Source organism: Felis catus, chromosome E3, assembly GCF_018350175.1.
Source record: "Felis catus isolate Fca126 chromosome E3, F.catus_Fca126_mat1.0, whole genome shotgun sequence".
NCBI lineage: Eukaryota > Metazoa > Chordata > Mammalia > Carnivora > Felidae > Felis > Felis catus.
Window position 1 is genome coordinate 18,193,128 of NC_058383.1, and position 8,876 is coordinate 18,202,003.

Genomic DNA, 8,876 nt, shown 5'->3' on the forward strand with positions numbered 1-8,876 from the left:
TGATCTGTTCGTGAATATTTATTAAGTGGCTATGATCTGCCAGGTTCAGGTTAATCTTCATTGTGGGGACAGAGGAAGAACAAGAAAAGTCTGTGCCCTCAGGGAGTTTACATTCTGGTGGGGATAGAAAATATGAGGTATACAAATAAATGGAGACAGCCAGTGACGAGGTCATCAAGAAACTAGGCAGAGACAGGGTACGAGCTTGGGTGGCAGGGAGGGCCTCTGTCTGAGGTCACTGTGGAACGACAGGACAGAGCCAGACAGTAAGCAACTAGGGGAAAGCATCCAGATGAATCTTCTTTTTCCCCAAGCTCCCCTCAACCCAAGCCTTGGTCCAACTGTATCTCAAAGGAAACCAAATCCTGGAGAGTGACGTCCCCCTCCCCCTTTATTACAGAGGTTTTCAGAGCTGGGATAGACCAGACACAGGAGGCTGGGATGGGAAAGGATCTACTCGGCTCCTTCTCCCTTGGCCGTGGGACCGCAGGCTTCCTCTGGCCAGGGGCACAGGCCTGACTCCCCGCCTGTCGAGAAACCCGGCCCCTACCCCATCTCCCTCATTCAGGTGTCTCTGAAGCCTCAGGCCAAGCCAGACCCCAGAGCTGAGCCAGCAGGTGCGACAATGCCCGGTCCTCAGACAGGTCTCTTGGTGCCCTAGGAGCACTGCCCGTATGGGCGGGGCCTCCTGAGCATCCTTCCTGATTTGAAGTCCAGGTCCTGGGGAATCCTACTGGTGGGACTGGTCCTCAGGATTTCAGAGAACATGGCATCACCAAGGAGGCCGACGCCCTTCCCAGCAGGCCGGACAACACATTAGGAAGACGTGAGCCTGGGACCTCGCGGGAGTGAGAGGGGGAGCCGCGTGGCACAGCGAGACTCCCAGGGCAGGTGGGCAGCCAGGGGCTGGAGGTTCCGGGGTCACTTCTTCCTGGCACGGTCCGCGGCGTCCAGGGCAGCCATGTTGCGGGCGGCTGTGATCAGGTGGACGACACTGATGAGAGACTTGAGCACCGCGATAGGGGCAGTGACCCAGAGGCCCACTCGGAAAAGACCCACAGAGCCAACTGCAGAAGGGAGCACGGGGAGGATACAAAGAAAATGGGATGCAGGTGAGGGAGAGGCCTGGGAGCTGGCGGCCTTCAGGCCTTCGTCACCCCGGGGCAGGCCAGGCCCCCCTCCCACGCTCCTGCCCAGCCCCTCGCCTCCTACCTAAAGGTCCCTCGGAGAAATTGAACAGGTAGAGGAGACAGTAGAAGAGCTCGTTTCCAGCACACAGGGTAAACAGAGCGGGCTGCACAAACAGCAGATCGGCTGCTTCAGCAAGGGTAGTGCCGCCCCTCCCCCTGCGAAGGGAGGGGGGACCAGAACCCTCTGCGGATGGGTAGGGATGGGTAGCCGGGAAGAACCAGACCCGGGAAATGGGTGTGCAGGGTGGGGCAAGGGTGAGAGGAAAGAGCAATCTCAGCTCTCTCTTTATTGCTTCTCTCTTGAAACATCCTTTCAGACACGACCTCCGCTTCCAGAATAAAGCCCACACTTTATGGCCTAAGACTCCTTGCGCACTGGCTCCACAGGCTAATCTGGCTTCGCTCTCTCCTTCCCTCCAGGGCAGGTTCCCCCTCTCTGGATGCACCTGCCCCTCTCTGGGTGCACCGGGCCTCCAGCCCACCTGCTGCCTGCACAAGTCCTCCTCACCAATCCTGCCCTCCCCTTCGTGCCTCAGCTTACAGGCCTCCCCTGCCCCCTCCGGAGAAAACTCTGGGTTGGTTCCTCCCTCCCGACCCCTAAGGTAGGACTAGGGCTGGGCCCCCCCGCAGGAGCTGAGGGAGCTGAGGGAATAAGGGAGGGGCAGGAAATGCTCACCCTGGAGGTGTAGTAGATGCGAAGCACAGGATTTCCAGACAGGTCGATCATCTTGTGACTCTCACTGCCTCGGACCACAGAACTTGGGGAGAAAGCAAGGGGAGTCCATGAGCACTCCTGACCCATCTAATCCTCCTATCCACCCTCACGACGTAGGTGCTGGGATCGTCCCTGCCGTACAGAGGAAGTGGGGCACAGTGGCCTGAAGCCACACAATTACCTCGTTGGTAATTACCTAGCAGAGTCAGGATTCGAAGGCTGTTTCAAAAGCCCCCAGCTGTTATCTATTTGGAATTCTGGGACCATCCGGTCTGAAGAGTTTTAGGGATTGCTTAATTCAACTGCGAACAGGACCAAGAGCTGACCGACAGAGGATTTGCCCAGGGTCCTTCAACAAAGGAGAGCTGAAAGGGAGACCTCCCAGGAAGCCGGAAGCCGTCCCAAACACCCTCCCAGACAGCCTCCCCCCCTCCCCACTCTAGTTTCTTCTTCAGCTGGCCGGCACCCCCAGAATCGCAGACCTGTGGAGGTGCAGCCAGTGGCTGGCCACATCCAAGCTCATGCTGAGCTGGAAGAGAAGGGTGGCCCGTGGGTACAGCAGGGCCAGGTTGACCAGCAGACACATGGTGGAGCAGCGGTCCGTCAGCATGTCCAGCATGGCCCCAAACCGGGTCCCTGAAAAACGGGGGCTGTTAGGTGGGAAGGGGCCATCAGGGGCAGGGACCCGGTTTGCTGTGTCTTTCTGATGCAGAGTCTAAAAGAAGCCTGAAAATGTCACCACCTACTTGCCTGGGGAGGAAAACAGGCTGCTGCTATCCGTGCGGTGTGAGGTCAACGGACAAGGGTCACCATGCAGGAAATGCAGAGACACAGGAGCGTGTAGCAGGGCCTGAGAAGGCTAGGTCTACAACTCATCAATCCCAGAATCAATGGTCCGGGACTCAAGACAAGCAGACTTAAAGTCTTAGGGGAAGTCTTGCTGGTGGGTTTGGAGAATAGAATAAAAAAAATCAACCCTCCAGAAACCATCCGTCTTCCCTCTCCAGTCTCCCTCTAAACATGCCTTCTGGAACCCCTATTCCTTGTGCCTGGCACACAGGAGACCCCCCAGCAAACACCTGTCGAGTGGATTTTTATTCAGAGAGACCTTCAGCACTGCCACTGCCACCTCGTCTTGCTTACCCCACACCCTATCAGTGAGTTCTTCTTCAGAGCCCGCTAAAATCCCTTCGGTTACAAAACCAGGCCATTCTGTTCTGCCTTCTAGAGATGGGAATGACGGAGCCCTCTGGTTCCGAGTACCCGCCCGCCCTAAGGTCCTCAGGAAGCAGGAAAAGGGGACCGAGGGTTGTCGGGCCCCAAGGCTGGTTGGGAGGAGGTGTCAGTCACCTTGATTAAGGGCTCGAGCAGCGTGTCCATCGAAAGCGTCCAGAAGTCCGCTGAGCAAGTAGAAGGAGGAGGCCGTGAGGGGGCAACAGGGCATGAAGTAGAAAGAAACGATGGCAAAGACAATCCGGGCATAACCTTAGGATGGACGGGGGCAGAGAGGGTGGAATCAGAGACCCCGCCCGAGGCCCCTCGCCCTCCCGTCCGGCCCGGAGCCGCGGGCAGCACTCACCGATGAGGTTAGGCACAAACAGGAAGATATTTTCGCCTGGCATCGCGGCGACCCCCTTGCAGCCCCGGGCCCGATCTGGAGGTGGCAACTGAGTCCCAGCCCCGCCGCGCGGCCTCACCCTCCGGCCCGGCGCATCGGCAGCGCCAAGAGCGCGCAGCTCCCCGCTGTCCCCGCCCGGCCGCAGGTGTTAGAGCTCGCAGCCCGCCGGAGCACCGGCCGGCCCAGATGTGCGTCGGGCGCCGGGGCGCGCACACGCCGCCCTCCCCGGGGGGCAGGCCCTCGCGCCTCCAGCGGCCGCCCTCGCCACCCCAGCTGAGCCCCCACTTTGGAAGAAAAAAGGAAAAAAAAAAAAAAAAAAAAAAAGCTTAAAAATGGCTGCGGCCCCTTTAAGACCTGCCCGCTTCCTCTTCCTTTTCCTCCCTCCGCCCCTTTCTATCGGCGCGTACCAAAACGCAGAGGGAGGAGGGGGGCAAGGAACCCATGACGCCGAGGAGGGAACCGAGAAGGAGAGGTCAAAAGAAAAGGAGGCCCAGAGGAACTGCTTCTACTCTTCTCTCTCCGCAGGGTATAGCTTCCTGGAGACGAAGACACGGAGAAAATATTCCGCCCTCCTAGACCTACGCGTCCCTGAGATACAAGGTTATTTAGTACAGCCCACATGGTTTCTTCCCCGCCCCTGTCTCGCCCTTGCTCTCGCAGGCTCCAGGGAGCGAGAGAATGGCTAGAGAGGTTGGAAGGCGGCCGAGGGCGGGGTTGTTTCTTGCGTGCCCCTAGTGGTAGGAGGACTGGGTCCCAGGCACCACCTGTGATCTTACAAAGTTTTTCAGACTTCTGGTGCTGGGCCCAGCATCCCCAAGGAGGGACCCAGAAGGAGGTGGAGTGGAGACCAGAGGAGCGAACGCGACATGCTGGGAAAATGCTCCCCCTCCCCGGCCCCCGCCTTTGGTTCTAGAATCCCTAATATCCTGGCAACCGGGCTGCAGAACGTCCGCAGACACCAAGGGTTTTATAGCGACGGTAGCCGCACCACCCCGGTCCCCCCCTCTTTCCAACCTTCCTCCCCAGTGCCTACTCCCCGTCCCCTGAGACCTAAATAGGGGCTCCTTAGCCCTCTCCGTTTACCTCTTCCCGAGACTTCAACTCCTGCCAGGTCTGGGCCGGCAAGCCAGCTGCCTTGATTTGGGAAGGGCCTTAGGTGGGAGGAAGGAGAGTGTCCCTGGGAGAGGTGGGGGTGGGGAGAGGATTGTTGTGAGCGTCCCTATTCCGCTCCCTCCCCCCAGGAAGATTTAAGGCAAGGATTTCCCCCACCCAGGGAGAGAACTGAGACAGCAGGATGGTTCACCTAAAGGCCTTATTTAAATCTGGCCCCGAGGAATGGTGGTGGGATGGGTCTGGGGGAAGTGGGCTGGTTTCTCAGCCTAACATAGGCTCCACCTGTTCCCAGGAGGATGGCGTCCACACCTACCAGGAATGAGGAGGAAAAGGGCAGCAGGATGTCCCAAGCTGCAACCTCCTTGGGTGGAGGTCCAGTGAGCATGGGGGTGAGATGGAGTGGAGAGCTCCTAGGCCAGGGGTTAGAGTCTCCAGCCTTGAGAGGCTAGCTTCAACCCTGAGCCCATAGCCCCCAGCACTAGGCCCTCAGGTCCTCAAAGAAACTCCCCCCCACCCAAAAAAAAAACCACAACACCTCCCTACTTCCAGGGCCCCCTTTGTCAAATCTCAAGACTCAGCCCTCCAGTACCAGACTCCTTAGACCCAGAGCCCCAGCCTGGGAGCCCCCAGACCCAGGACTCCCATGTGGGGACTCCTAGGCTGAGTCTCTCTGATTTCCCCTTTTGCAGGTTTCATTATCCCGTTCTGAGGAATTCCTGACCCAGATCAGCACAGAACTTACTGATGAGGCCTTGTTTACCGCTGGCTACGGCACGAACCCTGTGCCCACCAAGGAAAAACAGACCCAAGACCGAGGGACTCAGATATCCAAACACGGTGACCCCACCTCCAGGACCACTGTGTCCAGAGACCCCACCATACCCCTAGTTCCAATCCCTGACCCCTCCCAACCACAGCTGAGCTCTCCAGCAATCTCACGTCTCACAGCCCTCCCTGGGACAGCTTAGTGCTTCCCCGCACAACTCACCCAGTACCCACTCCCCACTGCTGGCCAGGAATCACCTCAGCCCCTTCCTCTCTAGCCACATCTCTTTCTGGCTAGAGGGGTAGGAAATTCTCTGACTGGGGCTTCTACTTCTAGTGTTCTTCAAGACCCGAGGCACCGACACCCGGTGAGTAAATCTTCAATGGAGATGCCCTTTGTCCTGGGAAAAGGATAAGGAGCCTGGAGGGGAGAGAGGGAGGGTTTGACAACATCCTAGCGGGGCAGGGGGATTTTTAAACCGGGAAGTCCGATTCTCTTCTGGTCTGATCCTCAAATTCAGACTTCTCAGCCCTCCCCTTTCCGTCCGCCATCTCTAGTTCTGACAGAAACCGTACCCGCACCAAGACCCACCTCCTGCCATCCCCTCGTGACAAGGTTTGTACCGAGTCCATGAATGACAACGCCATTCAGTATTAACCGAACGTGTGGCGTTCACAGGCTATGCGAGTCCCCGTTTCAGGAGTTTGGGACCTAGAAACGAACGATACGGTCTCTGCCCCTGAAGAGTTCACGGTGTCATGTGGGACCGGTCAAGTAGATGGTCAGTTACAGCATAATATGTATAAGAGCCCTGTAATAGAAGTAATAGAAGTGTAATAGAAGTGGAAACAGTGAGAAGAGCCCTTATCCCAGCCGCAGTTGGAACAGCAAGGAAAGGAATCATGGGACTTCCTGGAGGGGGTGACACCGAAAGAAAGAATCTTCTAGGAAAAAAAAAAAAAAATGGATTGGTCAGCGTATTCCAAGTGGTAGGGCTTGCATGAGCGAAGACACAAAGGTGAGTCTCACTAGAGTGCATGGGAGTGTATGGATGCTTAGGGCAGGGGAGAGGGTGGGACCAGAGGCAGTTTAACTGTGGGAGGACTCAGGCAGGGTAGCCAGGGACTACTCAGAGACCTTATGTGTGCTTATTAAGATCAGAAGTCACTGAAGAGATTTGAGCAAGAGAGGCTGCAATTTTAGATCAGTCACTCTGGTGGTCAGTGGGGAGAATGACCTGGAAAGGGAAGACCGGAGGTGGAGGCCAGTTAGGCATTGTGCCAAGAGACTGAGTTGGTGATGATTAGGTCTCGAATTGTCACAGTGATAGTGTAGATGAGAAGAGGAGCAGATATGAGAAATAAAGACCAGGAAGACTGAGTTTGGTAATTGATTAGAAATGATAGGGGAACAAATAAAAGAGGAAATCAGATGACCCCTCCCTTTCCCCAGGTTTCTGACTTAGGTAACAAGTCTGATGACCTCATGCTTCTGCTCCGAACTCCACACTAGTTCCCCATTTCGGAGTAAAAGCCATAGCCCATCATAGCTTCTAAGGCCCTACATGATCTCTCTCCTTCCCCTTGTTTGCCCCTGTTCCAGTCATGCCAGCCTTCTCACTCTTCTTGGAGTATGGCAGCCATGCTCCCGCCTTTGGACAGATCCCACTCCGTGTGGAAACGTAGTGTAGATAGTTGGAAATACGGCTTCAAAACTCACTGGAGACATCTGGGCTGGCGACAGAAATTGGATTTCGGAGGGAGTTGGCAGTTGAAGGATGTGTGGTTGCCCCCAGAGGTGGGGGTTATGCAGAGTAAGAAAAAAGAGGACCCTGAGGGCAGAGCCCTGAAGAGTGTCTCCGTGTAAGGAGTTGGTGGAGGAGGAGATGGGGGTCATGAAAAGGAACTGACAGCAAATGTTTATTGAGTGTCTTGTTCGTGCCCGGTCCACCAGGTCTGAGGGATAGTCATTTCTCCAGGGCTGCTGCTTCAAATGTTCATGACCAAGACCAGAAGCACAAGAGAGCTGAGAACAATCCACTGTTCTTATCCTCAGGGAGCTGGCTTCCTAATGCCTTTGGGACACTCGAGGTCTCCCAATTGGGCTTTGGTGTTAGAAGCAGCTTGAAGTAGCAGAAAAACCCTGGGTTAATCTGGTGTCAACCTGATAGTTAGCTTAGATAGGAAGCAAGTTGCTTTCTTCCTCCCCATGTGTCAAATGGGAGCCTTGGACAAGATGCTCTGTAAGGGCCCTACCTGCCCGTACAGTGGTTTCCTGCTTCTTCCCAAATGGCACTTGATTGAGAATTTCATCCTGAGCCAATACCCTCTCATCCCCCCAGGCAGCACCCCATGGTCCCAATGGATTTTTTCCTTCCTCAAGAAAGAACGTGGAAGCCTACAGACCTTTGAATTGCCCCTTGAAATATAGGTCATTGTAGGTGATTGAAATGTTGAGTGGGGGGATGGGTGAGTGGATGGAGAGGGTAGGCAAATGGATGAATGGATAAATGGTTAGGTAAATTCACTGAGTGTTCATTGGACACTTTCTATGTGCCAGCAGTGCTGTAGGGGCTGGAGGCTAGAAGTGAGCAAGATAGAGTCCCTGCTTTTGAGAAGTTTAAATGGGGGCAGAGTGATTAGGTGGAAGAGAGGTGAGTGAGTGGATGGATGAATGAGGGATAGGTGGATGGGCAGACAGATGAGCAGAAAGATTGATGAAGAATGATGGGTTGATATGTGGATAAATACGTGGATGGATGGATGGATGGATGGATGGATGGTGGGTGGATGGATGGATGGATGAGTGGGTAAATAGGGAATAGTGGATGCATAAATAGGTGAGTGGGGTATATGGGTTAGATGGATAGGTGAAGGATAGAAGGATAAGAAGACATGAGCCTTGGGTCCAAAGAATCAGAAGGCTCTTTTGCTTTTCTAGAGAGCTCTGCCTAGCAGCTTAACATCTGGAGGATGACCCCAACCCCCTTTGGTGCTGCTCTTGGCCTCTCAAGTCCTCCCCTGTTCTGTCCTTCTAGAACGTGCATCAGAGCTCCTCTTTCACGAGTCATTAACACTTCACTTTGCTGGGACTTCTGGTCATGAGCAACATACCCCTGGAAGCTTCCTAGGTGTTCAGGAACCATCACACACCTCTCCCCCTCAACTGGCAAGAACATCACCAGAAATCAAAGGCTTTAATAAAAAGACAGAGGTCCTTCCCTCCTCCCAACCCAGGTCATGCTCTGGAGTGACTTCTCTGGGGTGGGGATATGAGAGGGTGGCCCTATCTCCCCCCTCCTCCTTCCTTCCTTCCTTCCTTCCTTCCTTCCTTCCTTCCTTCCTTCCTTCCTTCCTTCGTCTCCTCCCCCCTCCTCCTGCTCCTTTTTTTGTTTTGCCAGATGTGTGGGCATATTGGTGGACAGGAATATTCCATATTATTGGAATGGCTTTAATATAGGCAGTCAACAAACTG

At 55.1% G+C, this 8,876-nt stretch overlaps 2 protein-coding genes across 11 annotated transcripts; one reads left to right on the forward strand and one right to left on the reverse strand.

The window, feature by feature from the left end:
• On the reverse strand, nucleotides 1-4,762 carry CDIPT (CDP-diacylglycerol--inositol 3-phosphatidyltransferase). 3 transcript variants are annotated; one of them, XM_045047722.1, is made up of 6 exons: nucleotides 4,607-4,762; nucleotides 3,256-3,390; nucleotides 2,388-2,541; nucleotides 1,867-1,948; nucleotides 1,213-1,294; nucleotides 1-1,067 (listed from the first exon to the last, which is right to left on the reverse strand). In XM_045047722.1, exons 2-6 carry the CDS (start codon nucleotides 3,347-3,349, stop codon nucleotides 922-924), a joined length of 558 nt encoding a protein of 185 aa, XP_044903657.1. In that variant the 5' UTR covers nucleotides 3,350-3,390; nucleotides 4,607-4,762; the 3' UTR covers nucleotides 1-921. The 3 variants fall into 3 exon arrangements, with proteins under 3 accessions (XP_044903657.1, XP_003998716.1, XP_006942223.1); XM_003998667.4 differs by lacking the exon at nucleotides 4,607-4,762 and adding an exon at nucleotides 3,485-3,829; XM_006942161.3 differs by lacking the exon at nucleotides 4,607-4,762 and adding an exon at nucleotides 2,656-2,845.
• On the forward strand, nucleotides 3,922-8,637 carry LOC102901594 (putative protein T-ENOL). Of its 8 annotated transcripts, none has more exons than XM_023246542.2 (6): nucleotides 3,923-4,123; nucleotides 4,929-5,025; nucleotides 5,326-5,473; nucleotides 5,739-5,769; nucleotides 5,960-6,017; nucleotides 8,440-8,637. In XM_023246542.2, the coding sequence occupies exons 2-6, from the start codon at nucleotides 4,933-4,935 to the stop codon at nucleotides 8,473-8,475; spliced, it is 366 nt and encodes a 121-aa protein (XP_023102310.1). In that variant the 5' UTR covers nucleotides 3,923-4,123; nucleotides 4,929-4,932; the 3' UTR covers nucleotides 8,476-8,637. The 8 variants fall into 8 exon arrangements, 4 of the variants coding, with proteins under 4 accessions (XP_023102310.1, XP_006942225.1, XP_006942224.1 ...); XM_006942163.5 differs by lacking the exon at nucleotides 3,923-4,123 and adding an exon at nucleotides 4,447-4,501; XM_006942162.5 differs by lacking the exon at nucleotides 3,923-4,123 and adding an exon at nucleotides 4,492-4,634.
• Nucleotides 8,638-8,876: the final 239 nt, after the last annotated feature.

What these genes read in the sequence shown, in the direction of transcription:
- CDIPT (XM_003998667.4), bottom strand. Translation starts at nt 3,527, where the DNA reads ATGCCAGGCGAAAATATCTTCCTGTTTGTGCCTAACCTCATCG. An exon ending in GCATCTACTACACCTCCAGG is followed by an intron (nt 1,295 to 1,866) that starts GTGAGCATTTCC and finishes CTGTTTGTGCAG; the next exon opens with CCCGCTCTGTTTACCCTGTG. An exon ending in TTTCTCCGAGGGACCTTTAG is followed by an intron (nt 1,068 to 1,212) that starts GTAGGAGGCGAG and finishes TCCCTTCTGCAG; the next exon opens with TTGGCTCTGTGGGTCTTTTC.
- LOC102901594 (XM_023246542.2), top strand. Translation starts at nt 4,933, where the DNA reads ATGGCGTCCACACCTACCAGGAATGAGGAGGAAAAGGGCAGCAGGATG. An exon ending in GAGGTCCAGTGAGCATGGGG is followed by an intron (nt 5,026 to 5,325) that starts GTGAGATGGAGT and finishes CCCCTTTTGCAG; the next exon opens with GTTTCATTATCCCGTTCTGA. An exon ending in GACTCAGATATCCAAACACG is followed by an intron (nt 5,474 to 5,738) that starts GTGACCCCACCT and finishes TTCTACTTCTAG; the next exon opens with TGTTCTTCAAGACCCGAGGC.